Raw genomic sequence first — 23,118 nt, 5'->3', positions numbered from 1 at the left:
ACAGCAGTCTGCAAAAATAAAACATGAACACGTCCAGAGTTGTTTGTCCAGCTTATCAGGAGAGAAAGGACCCAGACTGCTAGTTTTGAAGTAAACTGGAGATATAATACCCATAATTTGGATTACCATGACACACAAACCCAGCCACTGTATGCAATGTCAACCAGCCAGATCACATTATCTACCAAATATTGTAATATCCTATTTTTATATGACTCTTAGTAGGAATTAGTGTGACTACAGTAGGGGAAAAAGGGGGGTGATGCATTCTAATGCTTCAATACCACATAATGTGATTTATTCCCATCTCTGCATAGGACTGCAATCTATGTTCTTTAGTGAAACTTTCCAACTTGTCAATGAGTTATATATCTACTTGTATAATTCCAGTTTAGTATGTTAAAAGTAAGTTTTATCGAAAAACCACACCAGCATAAAAGTTGGTTGTACCAATTACTCTCCCAGCATAAAGCTACAAATCCATTTTACATAAATGTCTCTAGCAAGTATGTCTTCAGAAATTGGTAATTATGATCAAATCTTATGCACCAATGCTCCAATGCAAAATCAGATGTGTTCAGCTGCTTTTCTCAAACACTAAGTAACCGAAAATGCAAGTTTGCTAATTGTCATATTTCTAAATAATATTAATAATACAATTAAGTTGCGAAGAAGCAATGAGTGCACATTCTTCATGCAGATTGACAGCTATCACAATACATCGAAATATTATACAAAATAAATGTATCTATGAAATATATTATTCATATTATACAAAATAAATGTATCTATGAAATATATTATTCATATCCCATTTCATGGGTGTACAAAAGTTCCGTGGATTTTTTCTGCATGTAAAAAGGGCTGGCCTAGATTAAAATGATTGAACTTCATTGCTCCATGGGGAGTCAGAAAGAACACTTAACATGTGAAATATGGGAATCACAATTCTCATAGTACCCAGAAAAGCAAAGTTCAAGCAAATTTCACAGATAAAATGCCACTCCAGCCTTTCTTACAAACTGTACAATAACAGAGACTATCAAACAAATAATAATGTACTATACTGACCTTATGTATAAATTGAGGGTAAGTTTTGGTATCAAAATTATGGATTTTGATATGACCCATGGATAAATCAAAAGATAAATCGAAAGTCATTTAATGGGAAGCGGAAAGTATTAGCACTGCCCCTAAAGGAGTGCCATCCCTGCCACTGCCATTTTTTCCACCCATGCATTAAGAAAGGTCTTTTCACCACTCAACTCAGAGATGCAGAGGCACAGTATTAACTCTTATTTTAAAAAGGAACCAACCTGTTATCTGATAGAGTGGGAAAAGGTGAAATATTAGTTCATTCAAAGAAACCCGAAAACAAACACCGCACCCCCCTTTCTTTCAATGGTCCTTTAAGAAGAAGCCTCAGGTATTCAAAAGCATCACCAGCAGTGCTGCAGCAGATAGAGTAGAAGGGGTCAGTAGTTGTTTTAGCTTCTCGTGGGATGGAGTAAGATTTTCTGTGCTTTGAATGCTATTTTCCTGCTTCTTGGCAGGGGTTAGACTGGATGGCTCACGAGGTCTCTTCCAACTCTATGATTCTATTATTGATTCTATGATTCTGTTTCATCACTCTACTTAGAGAAGGGAATGCTTCTTTTTTTGTATTCCCTGATTGCCAATCTTCACTTCGAGAATCCCATAAATGTATCACTAGATGTTGGCTCTGCACAAATAGCTTGCACTTCCTTTACCTTAGTCAAATCCACAGTGTCATCCACGTTTTCCCCACTCTGTGACCCATCATCCCCAGGGAAACACTCAAATGATTCCTCATCCGTAGGTGCCGTAAGTATATCCCAGATCCTCTTCCTTTGTCACTCCTCATCCGATTCCTGCTCCCGAGTAACCCTCTTTCTTCCTCTATTCCCATCCATTGTGTCTCCCTCCTCTCCTTCACTCATTGACCCTTCATCCCCAGAGAACCCCTCAAATGAGTCCTCATCTGTAGGTTACACAAGAAGACAATGGATTCCCACCAATACAATTTAAAGCAAACATCTGTGAAGCATTTGTAACACACAATTATAGTGTTCTTAATTTAAAGATAATATATGATGCCTTTCAATGTTTTATCAATGTTTTAAAATATTATTTTTTATTGGTAGGGTTTCTACAGTAGAAAAATTATGTATGGTGTAATATATAAGGTCCATGTCTTCAACACATTCATTATACATTTGAAGCAAACCAATGTCTTCGCAAAATCATTTTTTACAAATTCATTTTCATGTATCATTTTCATGCAGTTGTTATAATTTTCCCAATTTTAAAGAGTCAAACATTCATCCACTGCTGTATGAACAACTAACTTTCAAGTCTTCTACCACTAACTTCATGGTATCTCTTCTTTCCAAATTCCAAACTAAAAGGCACTGGACAGGGCAAGCTACCTTTAAAACTGTACCGCACACTGATCAAAACACTACAGGTTAAGATTCCCCTTCCTAAATTGTGAATTTTAAAAGTCAAATTAAGTATAATGGTGCCAGATCAGTTTATTTAAACACCTCTCCTAATCACATAAAAAGAGAAAGTGTATGTCATACTTTCAAATTGCAAGAGAAACCATGAGCGAAAAGCGAGGCCTTTTCCCAATTCAAAACTTACATCTTTTATAAATGCTGTGGTGAGACCATTGCCCAATACAGATTACAGGGAGCATGCAATTCTCATGCTGAAACAATTTCACTGGGGACTGGCCTGTTTCTGGGCACAATTTGAAGGCTATGGCTATAATCTATAAAACCCATGGAAACTATTTGAAAATCCATATATTTCCATATAAGCTCATCTAAATCTTACAATTTTCAGGGTGGTGGCTTTTTCTCTTGTCCCATCCCATCTCCAGACTTGTCTGATAAGGACATGGAACAGTGGGGGTTTTTTTTCAGAGACACTGTCCCTAGACTATGGAAACACCTCGTAAGGAAGGTTTGGCTGGCCACCCACAATTAGATCAACACTCTCCCTCTTTGCCTTCAGAAAAAAACGTAAAGACATGGCTCTGGGAACAAGCCTTCAGGAAGTATAGTAATGCAGTACAAGAAATGAATAGGACATTAGTGCAATTGACAACAGGAATAGCTTTCTATCTTGCCCTTGGTCGGCCCCTCTTCCTTTTACCTTCCCCTTCCCCATGATAATTGTCTTCTCCAGGCTTTGCTGTCTCCTCATGATGTGGCCAAAGTACTTTGTCTCTAGTATCCTTTGTCTCTAGTATCCTTCCCTCCAATGAGCAGTCGGGCTTTATTTCCTGGAGGATGGACTGGTTGGATCTTCTCCCAGTCCAAGGCACTCTCAGAACTTTCCTCCAACACCACAGTTCAAAAGCATCTATCTTCCTTCGCTCAGCCTTCCCTAAGGTCCAGCTCTCACATCCGTAGGTGACTACAGGGAATACCATGGCTTTGACTAGGCGGATCTTTGTTGCCAGTGTGATGTCTCTACAGAATTCAACAACGAGAGTACGCTGGCAACGCTGCCCTAGCAAAGGAAAAACCACGCTGGCACGGAGAAAGAGGCGGAGAAAGAGGCGGAGTCTTATGTCGTCATGGACGTGCTGGCACAGTTTGCTCTAGCAGGAGGCTAGTTTGCAGCGGCTCTTACATCCTTTCCAATACTTAAATAAGTTACCATGTCCCCTCTCAGCCTTTTTTTCTCCAAGCTAAACATACCCAGCTCCTTCAGCCATTCCTCATAGGGCTTGACTTCCAAACCTTTGATCATTTTGGTTCGCTGGACAAGTTCTAGCTTGCCAATATCCTTCTTGAATTGCAGTGCCCAGAACTGGACAGTTTTCTATCCTGTGACCAAAGCAGGATAGAAAAGCACAATTACTTCCCTTCCCATTGGTCACTTCTCTCCAGAATGAGAAGCTTGTAACTTTACCAAAAAAAAGAGAGATCAGGTCTTCTGGTATGGCTTCTTTTTGAGAAACCCATGTTGACTATTTGTGAATATGACATTCTTTTCTAAGTCTGACTATCTCTTTAATGATCTGCCCCAGAATCATTCCTGGTATTGATGTCAGGCTGACTGAGCGGTTCTCTTTTCTCCCCATTTTTGAAGATTACAAAAACTTTTACCTTCTTCTAATCTGCTGGAACTTCTTCTGTTCTCCAGGAATTCTCAAAGATGATTTCCAGTTCTTTTAATACCATTAGATGCTGTTCATCTGGCCCTGAAGACTTGAATTCATTTAGATTAGTCAAAGATTCATTTAGTCCAACCCAATGCCATGCAGGAAACACACATTCAAAATACCTTTGACAGATGGCCATTCAGCCTCTGTTTAAAAGCCTCTAAGAAGGAGCCTCAACTACACTCCAAGGCAGAGAGTTCCAGGGCTGAACAACTTTAACAGTCAGGAAGTTTATGTCTCCTTAGGGCTATCATGTCTCTTCTCTTCTGCAGGCTAGGTAAATATATCCAGCATAGGGCATGGTTTCCAGACCTTTGATCGTTTTAGTTGCCCTCTTCTGGACACATTCCACCTTGCCAATATCTTTTAAACTGCTGTTTTTGCTGTTGCAATTTTAGAATTTTTTAATACTGGTAGCCAGATCTTGTTCATTTTCATGGTTTCCTCCTTTCTGTTGAAATTGTCCACATGTTTGTGTATTTCAATGGCTTCTCTGTGTAGTCTGACATGGTGGTTGTTGGTGTGGTACAGCATTTCTGTGTTCTCAAATAATATTCTGTGTCCAGGTTGGTTCATCAGGTGCTCTGCTATGGCTGATTTCTCTGGCTGAAGTAGTCTGCAGTGCCTTTCATGTTCCTTGATTCTTGTTTGGGCGCTGCATTTGGTGGTATTAAAAAAATCTAAAATTGCAACAGCAAAAACAGCAGAGAGGAAACAGGCAGGGACATCTAATTACCTTTCAAGAAGAGTTTGCTCCAGGCACAGTCAGCCCATTTTATGCTAATCAAGGTGGTCAGTTGAAATATTCACACCTAGTCCAACTGACAAAAGTCCTTTGTCTCACCCTGGTCATTCCACAGATATATAAACCCTTTTCCCCAGTTCCAACAGACCTCACCTCTGAGGATGCTTGCCATAGATGCAGGCGAAATGTCAAGAGAAATGCCTCTAGAACATGGCCATATAGCCCGAAAAAACCCACAAAAACTTAGTGATTCCAGCCATGAAAGCCTTCGACCATACTGCACATATATTATTTGCAGTGCAAAAAACCCCCAAAAACCACACTTAAAATATAAACTTGGGGAGGTGGCGGGCAAAGCGGCCCCAAAGCTGCTTCGCCCGCTGCTTCCCCCTCTTCTCCCTTCAGGATGAGGCCAGGCCTCGTCCCGAAGGGAGAAGAATAGGCTGAGCCCAGGGAGGCGACGGGCGAAGCGGCCCCAAAGCTGCTTCGCACGCTGCCTCCCCCTTTTCTCCTCATCTTTTCTAAGAAGACACCATCTAGGTCCTCAGTCTGGCTTTGAGCTCTGTAGTAGTCATTCCATAATGACATCCCTGTTTTTCCCCGCTTAATTTTTACCTAGATCTTGATACTCTTCAAATGTCTTGGATTATAACTTCGACCATCCCAGACAACAATATTGGAGAAAAAAGATGGCTAGAATTCCCCGCCACTGTTCTAGGATCACTGAATATAAAATTACCAAACATAGTCAGAATCCAACTTATTGCCTCACTTTAACATCAAAATTTTGTAAAGCAAGTTATTTATCAAAACACACTTTCATGGTCAATCAGTCACTTGACTGCACGTATATCAACTTCCATCCAAACCCAATAGTATCCAATACTAACTGTGCCATATTTGCTGAAGTTTCTGTCATTTCTATAATAGTAAAGAAAATGAAGAGGACAAGTATTTTGGTAAACAGAAGTATTTCATTTCATATGTTATAAATTAAATATGGTGTCACTTCAAATGGACCTTATTCTTATCTAACGTGATGCAAGTTAGCTGTAATGTGCAACCAATTACCACAACAACAACAACAACAACCCCAAACCAAACCCAGCAATTCCTCGAGAAAGCAATGCCAGGTAAGGTTCATGCCTGCGGCCTAAGTAACATTTTCATCATCACCATGATATTCAAACCATTACACATATTATTAAAATTTCTCCTCACTAACAGGAGCAACATCCTTATTTCAAAGGTAAATGAAGACATGTTGGTATAATGTTGTATTAGCAACAGAAATGACCACATATAGATTGAAACTAAATGTGAATTCATTTGATCAACAATGAGTTGTACTTGTAACAATTTAACATTGTCAAAATTCTGTTTAATATTCACATTGTGCTGTACTAGAGCAGTTATAATTAGCTTCAAATTTATAATTGTAAATCATTAGTCTGGATGATTGCAAGTAGCAGTTCTTAGCAATAACTTGACATTTGAAATAATACTGGTGAGAAGACTAAATAATTAATGCAATTATTTGATATCTTCTATATATACAAATTAAAACCATCAAGACAAGATGAGACGTCCAAATGAAGTTGACAGAAATTCAAGATGTTTTAATGAGTCACTGCAGTCATTTGCACTATTTCCAAGCAACACATAGAGATAATTTCATAACTAATGTTTACTCCACTTCATGCTAGCAATCGTTATTGCTGTCATAAAGCAAAAGAAATGCAAGCAGAAAAAGAGATTGAAAATGAACTTGAAAATGTACTGCTAACAAGGTCAAGACCAAAAATGAACAAATATTAGATGCCAGAAATTAGCTAGAAGTGATTAGAACACAGCTAGAAGCAGAATAGAAAGACTGCAGAGATGCTTAATTTTTGTATGCTTCTTCATTATGGAAGATGGAGAGCAAATATCCATCTAACTCCTATTTTAAATAATATGTTTAAATAATTAAAGGAACATAAAGGCAAGAGAAAAAAGATCCAGAGCCTATGAACATATGAAAATGTAACGAATCACCAATCCATATTTCATCAACTCTGCAAGGACTAGATAACCATCACCCAATGGCCAGATGACACCTTATTATTATTATTATTATTATTATTATTATTATTATCTTTATTTGTACCCCGCTAGCATCTCCCAAAGGACTCGATGTGGCTTACATGGGCCGAGGCCTCAAAAACAACAACATAACAATACACATAACATTATAAAGCAAATCAAAAACATCAAGCAATAGACGATAAACAATACACCATAACACAATTAAAAACTAGGGCCGGGGCAACTGTAATGGGTACAGAATTAAAAAGGTGCTGAGTATGACAGGTAACATGTAGGACTTTAGGGTAAGTGCCATGTGCAGACAATCTTAACTCTCTGATAAAGTGCTTCTGGGACATATTGTTGGAGTTTCCTATTCTGGAAAGGCACACTGGAACAGCCAGGTCTTCAAGCTCTTCCTAAAGACTGCCAGTGTAGGGGCTTGTCTGATGTCCTTGGGGAGGGTGTTCCAAAGTTGGAGGGCTACCACAGAAAAGGCCCTGTCCCTCGTCCCCACCAAACGCGCCTGAGACGCAGGTGGGATCGCGAGCAGGGCCTCTCTGAATGAACGAAGGGAACGCGTGGGTTCATAAACGGAGATGCTGTCATGCAGGTAGGCAGGTCCCAAACCGTTTAGGGCTTTGTAGGTAAGTACCTGCACCTTGAATTGGGACCGGAAAATGAACGGCAGCCAATGGAGCTCCTTGAACAGGAGGTTGACCTCTCTCTGTACGGGGCTCCGGTTAACATCCTGGCCGCCGCCCGTTGGACTAGCTGAAATTTCGGAGCCGTTTTCAAGGGCAGCCCCACGTAGAGTGCATTACAGTAGTCCAATCTAGAGGTGACCAAGGCATGGACCACCCCGACCAGATCAGCCTTTGCGAGGTACGGTCGCAGTTGGCGCACAAGTCTCAATTGTGCAAAAGCCCTCCTGGACACCGCCGACGCCTGAGCCTCAAGCGTAAGTGATGAATCCAGGAGGACTCTCAAACTGCGGACCTGTGACTTTAGGGGGAGCACAGGTTGCCACCCTATACACCGATCTGTTTTTCAATCGACCAGGAGCACCTCTGTCTTGTCGGGATTCATCTTCAGCTTGTTCTTCCTCATCCAGACAGCCACAGCGGCCAAGCACTCGTCCAGCACTCGAGGGGCTTCCTTGGAGTTAGGTGGAAATGAGTAGTAGAGTTGTGTGTCATCTGCGTAGAGATGGCACCTAACTCCAAAACTCCGGATGACCTCTCCCTGTGATTTCATGTAGATGTTAAAAAGTCCCTGGAAGTCAGGCTGAATATTAGTGCTTCAGCTGGTAAACTAGCTTCACTTCCCCTACCCAAAATGAAGGGAGCAAAAGGTTGCCACTTTTAGGAATGCGCTGGACTGAGGACACTCTCCTTTCTTTCTTAATCATTCTTCAGAGGACAAAGGAGTGATCCATTTTCAGCACTCCCAAAAGCATCCTGGGAACATTGACTGTGAAGTCCTAGAGAAGGAATCCCTGTCATATTAGATAAGATATTAATAGCTAGATTGGTCATTCACTTGCAACCATTAGAGAAACCCAACTGTTATCTTCATCAGAAAAAGTAAGGACTTCATTCCTTATAGGAAACTCAGTTTTACAGAGCATTTTTAAGGAATGAGTAGCATCAGTGAAGAATCTCCACCTCCAGAGTTTCCCTACCTCTACGTTAGAGAAAGAATTATTATGAACCTGAGACCAAGAATAAAATGCTGATGAAAGTCACCTTGCCTAAGATTCAAGCATCTATTAAAGATCCTATATCTTCACCTAAGAAGAAATGCTTGCAACTTCCAGACTGAGGAGCTATTTTGTCTTCTTCCACTTAAAAAGTAATTCTGCAGTTAACGCCTATCTTGAAAAGAAGCTCTGTTGCAGTTTCCCTTGCTACAATCACTAACCTAAGCCTGAAGCTTCAATTAGGTTCATCTAAAGCTTAAATTAAAAGATGTAGAATTTTAGCCACAGAATCATGTCAACTTGTTTTAACTCATTCCTAACTTCAAGGAACTCTTAGCTTGTTGTTCTCTACAATGTTTACCAAAAGTCCCCTTTCCTATTCCCTTTTTTACCAGTATTTCAACAGTTCTCAGATCCTCTAAGATCCAAGAAAAATATAAACCTTTAAAACCCTGATCTATCTTTGGGAAATATTTAAATGTACACAATAGCAGTTTCCCCATGTTTGGTGAAAGTGTAAGCCTAGGGTGAAAGGTGTTTTGCTTTGTAAAAAAAATACAGAATGCCTTTTGTCCTATTTGTTAATTTCCAGAATCACTCCTCTCAGCCTCTTTTTTTCATGTTTTGCCTTAAAAGACAATGGAGTCACCCATTTGCTTAACTCCAATCACTTCCTAGTCTGAATCCTACCTGGACCCTGAAATCAGTGTAGATTTTTGATACCTTTCACATATGACTGTTTCTTTTAATTAATTTCCCCCTTCTGAAGCAACTCATTTCATTCATCTAATTATTTGGTTACTTTACCATGCAGGAAGCTCTATCGTAATATTTGCAACCCACTCCAAGGTAATAACTGTGTGCTATTTGATCCTAAGATCAGCTCTGAGTGTGCTTATCAATTTGCCCAGATGCATAATGCCAATGTTCAAAGTTCCCTACTATGAATGTATTCTCAGAAATTGTACAAGTTCACACAAATGTCTGGAAAAGACGTCTGATAACAAACCACCGGTCATAATGGCCGTTTTATTAATCTGTTCCAGCCCACACACACCCTTTTTTGTTTCATGCTTTAAAATAAGAAAATGTACTTTATAAATAACAAATAATGTATAAATGCACATTCACATGAAGCAATTAAAAACAGAAATATCAACTTTAAATGGTAAAAGCACAAAGTTGTGGCAAGGAAGCAAAAGCACAAAATGAAGAAGCAGATGCATCATTATCTTCATACTAAACTCAATCCAGCCTCCCTCCCTCTCTTGCTCTCCCTCTCTCTTCATGAAACCAAACATGCCAGGAATAAAAACAATACAAAATCAACTAACCCAAAGTTCTTCAAAGCAGACAGTAATCTCCCAAAGTGGACGAGAACACAAGGTACAGAGGATGCTTCATTGAATCCCTTAAGCCCTATACTCTGATGCTAGCAATCCCTCTGGTGCTAGTTTGTAACGTAAAACACTGCTTGTATGTCAAAGCGAAAACAAGGCTGAGTGACAACTCTTAACTCAAATGCTCTTAAGTTGGGACACTCTTACATTGAGGTTCCACTGTATAGAGGTCTCACTGTTAGATTAAGTACCCAGGGTACCAGGAATCAAATTCTCACTCAGCCATAGGAACTGACTGAATGGCCTTGGGAAAGTCACCCCCTTTTGCCTTTGGAAAAAAATGGCAAACCTTCTCATAATATATCTTGCCAAGAAAGCCCCATGCTAGAGTTGACATATATTGACATCAGCTTGAAGGTACATAAAAACAACAGATAGGAGATGAAGACCACTGTCATTTTCATCTTCCCAAGAACATCTTATTTGCTGCTCTGGAATTAGGATTCTGGACTCTTCTGTGTGAACTAGTAGGGACCTCCTTAAGAATCGTGAAGGTCTCTCGTGAAACACACTTGAAAACAAACTTAGGTAGACCGCAGAAGTAGAAATAAAATTACTTTTTCTTATCTTCTCCTAAAAACTGCATTCTTAATTTAATCATGCAGTTAACATGCTGATGATGTATCTCACCTGAAAGGTTAGCCCATGGTATTGTATTATAAACTCACAAACACAACCCAAAAGTAGACTATGTAATTTCATCATTTTTCAACAATGAAGGAGGGAGGTCACTTTCTTACAAGTTTTAAATGATTGCAAACAGAGGTTCAACACAAAATACAATAAACAAAATAGGGAATGATCTTGTTGCTCTAGAGATACTACATACCATACTTTATACAGACAAGACAAGTTCTTATTTTAGATATTTTAAGATTCTTCTAATTCAGTAAGGAAGAATATATAATAGCATCATTTCTAACAGTTACTGAAGTATAAACAACTATCAAAGATCAAATTCTATTTTATTACACTAGAGGTACAAAAATACTGAGTGCTTTTATCAAAAAAACGATGCTTAATGTTTTGCTTTTTGGAACAATATTATTTTTATGTGGCAGAAAATACTTGGACAAATTGTAACAGCTTGTGTGGAATGATCTGAATATGTATGTATATGCTTCAAGTTCTCTGTCAGCTTGTGGCAACCTTATGAATTTGACAGGACTTTCTTAGGCAAGGACTGTATACGGTTGGTTAGAGCCAAATATTACTCCTTTGAATAGAAGAAGGAATTTTGAAACAGTGCTGAAAAAAAAATGTGATGAATGTCTGTCCTAAAATTTGCCTGCCAAATGCTGGCATCTAGATTTAAGTTTCACTTGCAAGAACCGAAGTGTTTAAGCAGGCATGCCAAGCTCTCTCCTATTAATGAGCAAGCTATCATTCCCTTCAGTCAACTGACCAAAGAAAAGGAGAATCATTGTCCTAACCTCCCTCTGCTATTCATATTTCTACCATGTTAATTTTACAAAAAGGAATTATGTAAAAAAAAAAAATAGTGAACTCCCTATAACAAGTAGGCAACTAGCTAAAATGATAGCTTTTAATAATGCTCGTTCACTAATCCTTCCCAAGTGCAACATTATCTTTCAGTAAACCTCAATGCTCTATAAACTTCACTCTCAAAGCATATACAAACAGCTAGCATTACAGAGAAATTACTGGATTATGAAAGCCCACAGCAGAGACTGGAGAAGGTTAATCACAAGTTTGTTCCTACCGCCACAAATGAAAATCAGTTTGACAATGTTAGAAATCAAGTGCAAAGCTTGGTGCTGTACAATGTGAATTTGGTAAGCTGAAAAGGGCTTCAGGGTCTACACCACAAATACAACATGCAAGAACCTGTTTGCTCAAGCATGAAGTACAATTGCAACAGTTCCCTTCCCTCAAAGATACAGGCAACAAAAGGCTTCCCTGTAACATCAAAATTGAACCACAAACACAATTTAAAAAACATATACACACACACACACAAATACTAAGAACTGCATAGCACTGAAAATAGTTGCAATTGTTTCTTTCCCACCTAAAGCTGTCATGGTTGCAAATGAAAATTCCAAACGTCTAATTCCAAGGTTAGGACAAACTACCATATGTCAGAAGTGAAATATTTCTGGCTTTCAGCTCATTTGAAAGGGCAGCTAACGCACTGGAGCTATCAGGATGACTACAGTATCTAACACCGTGGAAATCAAATACCGTGCAGACCTTACAGAGAGCAAGGACAGAGAAATCCCAGCTCAGATCCTGTTCCACCAGCCAGCCAGCCCCTCTCCAACTTAAAGCAGGTCTGGAGAGTGGAAACGCCTGAGTAATGCCACCGGCACGAGAGCGGAAGATGGATACTGGAGTAAACAGGAAGGGCCAGGTCTGCTCAGGGAAGGGATTTAGCAGTGGAATGGCAGGGTCAGGCCCTCCTTAACAGGGGAGGAAAACAATAACACACATCAATAGGAGGCAGCTCTGTCTGTGGTGACTAGGGGAATATCTATGCTGTAAAATTAATCCAGTTTGACATTACTGTAACGGCCATGGCTCAATGCTGTGGAATCATGGGAATGGCAGCTTTTCAAAGTCTTTCGCTTTCTTCTCTGCCAAAGGATGCAGGTGCTTCACTGCACAACAAATCCAGGATATCACAGCATTGAGGCATGGCAATTAAGGGCCGCGGTAGCATAGTAGGGTAATCTGCTAACTGCAGAGAAACTGCTAAACGGAAGGTTGGCAGTTTGAAACCACGGGTCGAGGTGAGCTCCTGCTGTTAGCCCTAGTTTCTGCCAACCTAACAGTTCAAAAACATGTAATGTGAATAGATCAAAAGGAACCCATGAAGCCATGCCGGCAATCACGACCTGGAGGGTCTATGGACAACAGGCTTCTTGGCAGAGAAAAATGGAACAAGAGCACCTCCCTATGGCTAGAGTTGAGCATCGCCTCCAGACACCAGAAATGAAAAGGGAAACTTTTCCTTTGTTTGTGTATAGTATGTAATTGTTCACTGTATAAAAAGCATGGAATGTTTCCCTATTTATGTGCATACTGTAATCTGCTCTGAGTCCCCTCGGAGATTAAGATCATATTGGAGAGGCACTGCTCTCGATCCACCCTCCTTTGCAGATGTGACTGATGGCGATGAGAGACAGGGCCTACTCAGTGGTGGCCCCTCAGATGTGGAACTCTCTCCCCAGTCATATTAGAGCAGCCCCCTCCCTCTTGGCCTTCAGAAGGAAAGTGAAAATCTGGCCCTGTGGGTCAAGCCTTTGGAGATTAACTACATTGCAATAAAAGCTACGAAATTCATAGAATCATAGAGTTGGAAGAGATTGTGTGGGCCATCCAATGCAACCCTCGCCAAGAAGCAGGAAAATCACATTCAAAGCACCCCTGACAAATGGCCATCCAGCCTCTCCTTAAAAGCCTCCAAAAAAGGAGCCTCCACCACACTCTGGGGCAGAGAGTTCTACTCTTGAACGGTCAAGAAGTTCTTCTTAATGTTCAAGTGGAATCCCCTTTCCTGTAGTTTGAAGCCACTGTTCCGCGTCCTAGTCTCAGGGACAGCAGAAAACAAGCTTGCTTCCTCCTCCCTCTGACTTTCCTTCACGTATTTATACATGGTCATCATGCCTCCTCTCAGCCTTGTCTTTTTCAGGCTAAACATGCCCAGTTCTTTGATCCACTCCTCATAGGGCTAGTTCTCTAGACCCTTGATCATTTGAGTAGCCCTCCTCTGGACACAATACAACTTGTCAACATTATGTGCAATGGCTTTTGAAATGGTCCCAGATTACGATTGCGAGTGGTGTGATTTTTAATTAGTGAGTGTAATGCTTTATATGTATATATGTTCGTATTTATATTATTTCGCATATTTGTACCCCATCTTCCTCACCCTGAGGGGGAGACTCAGAGTGGCTTCCCAACAGGCATTCATTCAATGCTAAACAGCAGTAATGAATGATAAAGTGCTGGCTTTAGCCTATAAAGCCCTAAACGGTTCTGGCCCAGCTTATCTATCCAAACGCATCTTTTCCTATGAACCCACCACGAACTTGAGATCGTCGGAGGAGGCCCTGCTCTCGATCCTGCCTGCTTTGCAAGCATGTTTGGCGGGGGTGAGAGACAGGGCCTTCTCTGTGGTGGCCCCTCGGCTGTGGAACTCCCTGCTTAGGGATATTAGATCAGCCCCCTCCCTTCTGACCTTTCGAAAAAGAGTAAAACTTGGCTCTTCGAGCAAGCTTTCGGTACCACAGCATAAACAGACAAACTTGAATCAGAAAATGACCCAGGAACGGCCAAGACAATGGAATGGATGAGGATTTGAACGAGACGATATAGTTCTTTAAATTTTTATTGTTCATTGTTTTTATGATTTTAAATGTACTGTAATGTTTCTTTATTGCTTTTTATCAATGTATGTATTTTATATATGGCATCGAATTGTGCCGACTCTGTATGCCGCCCTGAGTCGCCTTCAGGATGATATGGGCGGGATAGAAATAGCGTAAATAAATAAATAAAAGAAATTAAAACAATTTGTGAATGCTTTAAAATTACTAAAACATTGTTTAAATCACGCAAGTTTGAAATCATAGTCCAGATCAGTCCATTGTAATTCACACAAATTGGGTCTCATTCTAAATTGCTGCCTCTACTGTTCAAACACTTGGTCCCACAGCCAGGTTTTGAATTTCATTCTAAAGGAAAAGAGGGAGGGAGCCAATCTAACGTCACTGGGTAGAGAGTTCCACAGGCATATTTTAAATGTGCATTCCATTTTAATTTTAAACCTTTCACTCCATGTATTTTAACTGTTTGTTGTTCAAAGGCATTGAAGAGTTGTCCTACGGAAAGCCTCCTTGAGTCTCCTTCAGGGTGGAGAAAGGCGGGATACAAGTAAGAGTAAATAAATGAGATAGAATGGAATATAAATAAAGTGTATTATTATTATTATTAAAGTGGTGTCAAATTCTACAGCATAGATGCACCCTAGGGGGCTAAATGTGCCTGGAAACAGGGCCAGGAGTGCTCAGGTAAGGCGAGAATGTGCCCCAAGGGCAAGGAGATGGGAGGGAGAGATAGCTTGAGCTTATGAAGGAGAAAGGGATGAGGGCTGGCATGGGCAAACTTGGGCCCTCCAGGTGTTTTGGACTTCAACTCCCAGCATTCCTAACAGCCTCAGGCCCTTAGGGCTGAGGGGGAAAAGGAAAGGGCCTGAGGCTGTTAGGAATGCTGGGAGTTGAAGTCCAAAACACCTGGAGGGCCCAAGTTTGCCCATGCCTGGTGTAGAGTCACCCAAAGCAGGCAGGCAGGCAAGGCGGGAGGGCATTTCGCGGCCCCGAGGCACTGACCTGGCCGCACGGTCTTGAGGTGCACGGGTTCCCTGAAGTGTCGGATGACGGCCAGCGTGTCGCGGTGCGTGAGGCCGCTCACCGGGGTGCCGTTCACCTCCAGCAAGACGTCCCCCGGCGCCGGGGCTTTCCCCGAGAGCAGGACCGAGCCGGGAGCGCCGCCTGAGGAAGACGAGGAGGGCGAGGGCTCGGCCGGCGACGTGAGGCGGGCGCCGAGGTAAGGGAACTCTCCGCGCTCGGCTCCCCCGCGGAGGAGCTCCGGGTCCGGCCCGCAGCCGCTGCCCCAGGACACGGCGCACTCCTGTACTTTGCTCAGCCAGTGCCGCTTCCTCCGCAGCGTCTTAGACATGAGGCCGCACCATGGGCGACCTTCCGCCCGAAAGGAGGACGAGGAGACGGCGACGACGGAGGCGCCACCACTCTCCCACTGTGTACTCAGTCAGTCAGTCAGTCAGTCAGTCACTCGTCCGGCCAGTTCGCCAAGCGCGCGCCTCTGTGTGCTTGTGCGCGTGCGCGCGCTCTCTCTCTCTCTCTCTCCTTTGCCTCGCGCCTTCCCCAACCGCCACCGGCCGCGGCTGCTTCCCAACTGACGGCTCCCTCCGCGCGCCGGCCGCGGCACGAGGACACGCCCCCTTCTTCTCTTCCTCCTCCCATTGGACACACCTCTCCCGCTCCTCTCCCTCAGCTTTCGCTACAAAAGGACACGCCCCCTCCTTCTCCTATTGGATACACCTCTTCATCCCTTCTCTCAACTCCCGCCCCTGAGCAGGAGGGCACGCCCCTTCTTCTCTTCCTCCTCCCATTGGACACACTTCTCCTGCTTCTCTCCCTCAGCTCGCTCTCTCTACAAAAGGACACGCCCCCTCCTTCTCCTATTGGATACACCTCTTCATCCCTTCTCTCAACTCCCTCCCCTTAGCAGGAGGGCACGCCCCTTCTTCTCTTCTTCCTTCTCCCATTGGGCAAACGTATTCTCCCTCCTTCTCACTGAGGCGGCCTCCCCACGGATGACAAAGGACACGCCCCCTGCTTCTCCTATTGCATACACCTCCTTCTCCTTACTCTCAACTCCCTCCCCTGGGCAGGAGGACACGCCCCCTTTTCCTCTTTTTCCTTCTCCCATTGGACAAATCTATTCTCTCCTCTCCCCCACGGCTGACAGAAGACACGCCCCCTTCTTCTCCTATTGCATACACCTCCTCGTCCTTTCTCAACTCCCGCCCCTGGGCAAGAGGACACGCCCCCTTCTCTTCTCCCTATTCTCCCCCCTCTCCCTGAAGCGGCCTCCCCACGGCCGCCGGAGACCACGCCCCTTTCTTCTCTTCCTCTCCTCCCATTGGACACACTTCTTCTCTCCCTCTCCAACTTCCCCTCCTCTCCCTCGCCTCGCGCTCGCTATTGTCCCCAAAGCCCCACCCGGCATTCCAGGGGGCGGGGCTATGGGCCTGACGTCAGAGAGAAAAGAACTTTCAGGGACAAGGAAAAGGGTTTGTGGCGGCGACAGGACGGGCTGCAAAGCGGCTTTGGTCTCTGCCTGGCTCTCAGGCTGCGGCGTTGCTGTTTCGGAGATCTCGCCCTCTTACTCTGGAATAGCAATTCACTAAAGCAGTGTCTCTCAACCTTCCTAATGCCGCCACCCTTTCGCACAGTTCCTCATGTTGTGTTGGCCCCCAATCATAACATTCTTTTGGTTGCTACTTCATAACTAATTTTGCTATTGTTATTAATAGTAAATATCTGATGTGCAGGATGTATTCACTGGACCAAAATTGGCACAAATACCCCATACGCCCAAATTTGAATATTGGTGGAGTTGGGGGGATTGGTTTTGTCACTTGGGAGTTGTAGTTGCTGGGATTTATAATTCACCTACAATCAAAGAGCATTCTGAACTCCACACCAATGATAGAATTGAACCAAACTTGGCACAGGCAACTCCCATGACCCACAGCAAATACTGGAAGGGTTTGGTGGGTATTGACCTTGAGTTTTGGAGTTTTAGTTCACCTACATCCAGAGAGCACAGTGGACTCAAACGATGATGGATCAGGACCAAACTTGGCACGGATACTCAATATGCCCAAATGTAAGCACTGGTGGAGTTTGGGGGAAAATAGACCTTGACATTTGGGAGTTGTAGTTGCTGGGATTTATAGTTCACCTACAATCAAAGCGCATTCTGAACCACACCAACAATAGAATTGGGCCAAACTTCCCACACAGAACCCCCCATGATCAACAGAAAATACTTTGTTTTCTGCTGGTCTTTGGTGACCCCTATGACACCCCCTGGTGACCCCTCTGAGAGGTCTGGCCCCTAACTGTGGTCCATATGTCATCCAGGTTTAGGCAAGACAAATGTCCTTGCCATCTGAAAGAGGAGCCTCTTCTGTGTGTTGAAGGCTTTCATGACCAGAATCATTGGGTTGCTGTGAGTTTTCCAGGCTGTATGGCCATATTCCAGAAGCATTCTCTCCTGATGTTTTGCCCCCATCTATGGCAGTCATCCCCAGAGGTTGTAAGGTCTGTTGGAAGCTAGGCAACTAAAGGCAGGAATCAGCCAGGCTTTGAAGCTGCAAGGCTGCTCAATGCTAATCACATTCACACTTGCCTCAAGTGGACAAGAGTTCTTTCTCTCACTCTGGACATTCCACAGATATATAAACCTCACTTGCCTAGTTTCCAACAGACCTCACAACCTCTGAGGATGCCTGCCATAGATGTGGGCAAAATGTCAGAAGAGAATGGTTCTGGAACATGGCCATACAGCCCGGAAAACTCACAGAAACCCAGAATCTCTTCTGGTTCTAGGGGTGTGCATTTTGGAGTGACCACAGCTTGTTTGAGCTTCCAGAGTCACCTTAATCCTTTTGTACTAGTGATTTGGGCTGGCCAAAATACAAGGTGAAAGAAATGTCTGTACCTTTGAGTTGCCACTCACCTACCTTGTGCAGGAGAGATAAAAGGCTTTGCTACACAGAAGAGAGGGATATACCCACTAAAGGGACCTAAAACTCCTGGGGGGTCTTTCCTGCCAGTTTCTCAGTCTGCCACTTACACTGAGTAGAATCTCAGAGAGGGCTTAGACCAAAGCTGCTGCCTGGCATTGCTGGCATCTAATCAGCCTGACCCTGGTGCCAAAGGGATTGGCTGCGCATTCCTGTTCAGCAGTGCAGTTCTAAGCCTCTGCATTCTTCCTTAAGCTACTTCGTAAACACCTTCTCAGTTCTTACACTGGAATTCCAATAGATATTAAAGCAAGGTAACTTTCCGTTTAAAGTTTAAAACCTGCAGTAAATAATTGTCCATCTTTTTAAAAAAATGAAATTTAAATATGGTTCCTAGTCCTTTCTATAGCTCTTTTGGGATTTTCCTTTAAGCATCGTTGCTAATTTTCTCATTTCTGCTAGTTTGTTCTTCTAATATTATTTAAATACAACAGTTAGCTGCAGGGGTGTAGGTAAACATTATCTACAAGAAGATTTTTTAAGAAGTTATATCTTCAACCCAGGGAAAAGGACGTCAATAGAACAAGATTATTTATATCTGTAATGTACATTGTACATGGGGTTGCCTTTGAAGACTGTTTGGAAGCTTCAAGCAGTCCAACGGGCAGCAGCCAGATTTCTCACTGGAGCGGCATATAGGGAGGATACAACTCCCCTGTTATGTCGGCTCCACTGGCTGCCCATTTGCTACCGAAAACAAAGTGCTGACTTTAGCCTATAAAGCTCTAAATGTTTCTGGCCCAGCTTATCTGTCCCAACGCATCTCCCTCTATTAACCATACTGGAGGTTAAGATCATCTGGGGAGGCCCTGCTCTTGGTTCCACCTTCTTCTCAGGTGCAACTGGTGGGGATGGAAGACAGGGCCTTCTCAGTGGTGGTCCCTCAACTATGGAACTCCCTCCTCAGCAAAATCAGGTTAGCCCCCTCCCTCCTGACCTTCAGAAAGGAAGTACAAACGTGGCTCTGGGACTAAGCCTTAGGATAGAAATGTAGTGCAATAAGGGTAGATGGAATACGTGGAATTATGGCTGGAACGCCCTATGACTATGATTTTGGACTGTTTGGTTTTAATACTTGATTTTAATGTTTATATTGCTTTTAATTTTGATGTTTATTTTTATTATATGTTGTTTGATATGGCATTAAATTGTTGCTGATTGTAAGACCACTTTGAGTCCCCTTCAGGGTGAGAAGGGGAGGATATAAATACTGTAAATAAACAAACAAAAAAATGTAGATGTGACTAGAAAACTGAAGTAGAAGCAAAAAATATAATAATAATAATAATAATAATAATAATAATAATCCCATCGTTGCCAATGCAATTCACTTACAGATCCATGTTCTCATCTTTGCAAATTTCGTGCCTCAACAGATGCTTGGTTTCTCCATAAATCCTTCTAGAGTCAATGAGGCTTATTGGGAAATAAATGTGCATAGCTATTCAGACTGTTTATACATATATAGAGAGAGGGTGATTGAAAGAAACATTGAATGTGCGACATGCTGCAGTGTACTTTTTAATCTTCTGTTTCTTTGGGTACCAAGGATATTGGTCCAAGTAGTTCTGGGGCAAAATAGCCATTAACTATTTAGCCTTTTAATACTTTCTCTGTGACACTTCCCACCTTTCAGCAAAACCCCTCAAAAGTAAATGTCACTGAGTGCAATATAACTTCCTTTGTACAGTATAGTAAGGACTTCATCCTCAGCTTGGAAAAAAAACTTATTTTGTTTTCTGGTCATCAACTTCGCCCTCAGCATATTTACAATGAGCTTTTCTTCAATAAAACATAATTATATACATATTCTACTTGTTTTCACTTTTTAATTAATGCTGGTTCTTCTTTTTGAAATACATGTAAGACACAATGGACCTCCTACATTCCTTTCTGCTTCTTCTGTTATATGCTACTGTAATGAAAGTTATATATCAATCAGTTATACATTAATCAAAGTATTGAGTCCTTTTCTTGAAATATCTTTGATTAATATGAGAAGAAGGGGAGATAAATGTAGGGAGCCAGATTTTATGGCTACTTCTGTCAATATTTACTTTATGAATTTGTCATTCCTTCTTTGAATACTACAGCATACTGTGCAAATTGCCAAGCCCAAGGGTGGCACAGTGACAGGCCTTTGACTGAGAAAAAGTGCCGATCAGAAGAAGTATAAATAAATAAACTGCAAGGAGTAAGAGCAATGTAACCCAAATGTGGCCAGCTTTATTGATTCATCTTAGTACAAGGATTCTTTGCATTGTTGTCAGTATGTAGCATTTGTTTGCAGCCCTTCAACATTTTCCTAAATACAATTAATTCAGTGGCTGCACTCTAGTTTGGAACAACAATAAGATTTAAGCCAATATGTGCTACACTTTTTATTAATAACTTCTATCACATTTTTGTGTAAAGAGCTTTATCAACTTACAGAGCAACCTTAGTCAAGCTTGCTCAAAAATAAGCCCATTTAGTCCAGTGGGTTTGAATATGGTAGGAATATATTCTGCAGCACTTTTCACTTTTAAGGTTAACTTGTTAGGCAGGACATTCATAACTCCAAGTTTGAAAGAGAAACTGTGTGTAATATAATTTGTCATCCACATAGTTTCCAAATTTCAGATCAGGCTAATGTATTACACACGGAACTCTGTCACTCTGTTCCTAAAGGTATTGACTGGCTGTGCATATTTTTGTTGTGCTTTGTTCCCTTGGACCAGCACAGCTGCCTTTGTTTTGTTTTGTTTTGATTTATTTTGGAAAATACTGCATTTAGTCATTTAGGGGAAAATATGCCTCCCGAAAGTAGACTTTGCACTGAAATTCCCACCCCCTCCATCCCTGTGTAATACAATTTGGCTCAATTGATTTTTCAACCTAGTCCCATTCTTTTGCCCAGCGGCCATCCATCTTTCGTTATATAAGGACTGCCATTGCTCTCTGTGTTGCTCTATGCCAACTCAGCAGTTAGCCAAAACAAGACAAAATGCAGATCTCTGAGCTGTAGCCAGTCTTTCGGTTTTGAAAACAGAAACTTTGTCATGCTATGGATTGCTGATACCTGTTACACTTAAAGATGATTCATTCCATCTACACTCACCTTTCTGGGATATTTTAATGGCACTGCTCATAGAATTATAAAATCACAGCACTGAAAAGGACCACAAGGATGATGAAGAAGATCGTGATAATTATGAAAATGAAGAAGAGTATTATCTGTCCAGCCCTGTAGAATCTCTAATGTGAACCCACCAGTCTGTAAACACCCTGCTTTGTTCACATAGTCTATAAAAACATGGAGGTCTTAAGTGTTGATACTGCAGTTAAGGAAGAAAAGCATATTTCCTCCTTTAATTGGACATTAGAACATGCAAGGAAGGGACAGCAGTAATAATCAAAGCAATAATTTCTGCTGTTGGTGAAGCAGGGAAGCAACACAACCTTCAAATGATGCAAGTAAAAGCAGAGGCACTTTCAGCACCAAGTGATTATATCTTTATTTATGGATAATTTTTAAACTAAAAACCTTTGTTCTCAAGGCTTAAAAACAAAGTACAGCAAGATATAAAATCTCTATTTTTTAAAAAAAATCTTTAACATTGTCCATGGATTGGACAGCAACTTGGAATATATAGGAAGAACTTGAAAATACTGTACAGATAAATTTTCAATGTGAACCACAATATTAAAAAATGTTGGATCATTCTGTATGCTCCAGTCCAGATATCTGCAGAGTAGCACATGCTTTCTCAATGTTCTTAAGGATCAAGTGGATCTGTAATAGAGAAACTAGGCTCCAAATTGTAGTTGTGTGTGTGCATGTGTCAACATACAACTAGCCCTTCAATTGCATAGTTTGCTTAGATATTGGATATCCAGAGGTGGGTTGCTGTGAGTTTTCCGGGCTGTATGGCCATATTCCATGCTTCTGGAAGATGGCCATACAACACGGAAAACTCACAGCAACCCAGTGATTCCTGCCATGAAAGCCTTTGACAACATATATTCAGAGGTGGATTTGCCACTTCTTTTCTCTGAAATATAGCATACAACACCTGGTATTTCTGTGTAGTCTACTATTCAAATATTAACCAGGACTGATCCCGATTAGCTTCCAAATCAGGTGGGATCAGTCTCCTTTAGGGTATTTAGGTCATGCCCCAAATTTGTTGCTCTATGGCTTCAAGTAATTTTTTTAAAATTATGGCAACCCTCTCATGGGATTTTCTTGGTTGTATTTATTCAAAGAGGAGGTTGCTTTTTCCTCCCTCTAAGACTGATAGAGTGTTACTTGCCTAAGGATACCCAGTGAATTTCCATGACCAAGCAGGAATTCAAACACTTATCTCCAGAGTTGTAGTGCAATGCTTGAACTCTCAGTTCATGCTAACTCTCAGTTTCCAATTTAGGGCTTTATAAAACAACAAAGCCATAAACATAGTCTGATTACTGACTAGTAGCTAGCTTTATGTGCTTTGAGCTTTTGCTGTTATTCAGAGCACCTGAGCAATCATTTGAGATGCTTTTATTTTGAGTAAAATACCCCAGCTTCCACTGTTTGTTTTTGAGGGCCCATCTACACAGGCCTAAACTGCAGGGGTTTTACCTGAGTGGCCTGAGGTGTCCAAACAACATCTCAGG

The 23,118-nt window shown here is 41.9% G+C and overlaps 1 protein-coding gene across 2 annotated transcripts in view; it reads right to left on the bottom strand.

The window, feature by feature from the left end:
- The window catches only part of MAGI3 (membrane associated guanylate kinase, WW and PDZ domain containing 3), a 173,610-nt gene extending 157,521 nt beyond the window's left edge, over positions 1 to 16,089 (bottom strand). For both annotated transcript variants that reach the window (XM_067468086.1, XM_067468087.1), the window contains exon 1: positions 15,470 to 16,089. In XM_067468086.1, coding sequence (XP_067324187.1) covers positions 15,470 to 15,818 — 349 coding nt within the window. In that variant the 5' untranslated portion in view covers positions 15,819 to 16,089. The remainder of the gene's footprint in view (positions 1 to 15,469) is intronic.
- Between the last annotated feature and the right edge of the window lie 7,029 nt (positions 16,090 to 23,118).

This window comes from Anolis sagrei, chromosome 4 (genome assembly GCF_037176765.1).
Source record: "Anolis sagrei isolate rAnoSag1 chromosome 4, rAnoSag1.mat, whole genome shotgun sequence".
In the NCBI taxonomy this organism is placed as follows: domain Eukaryota; kingdom Metazoa; phylum Chordata; class Lepidosauria; order Squamata; family Dactyloidae; genus Anolis; species Anolis sagrei.
This window is presented reverse-complemented; position numbering and strand designations above follow the sequence as displayed.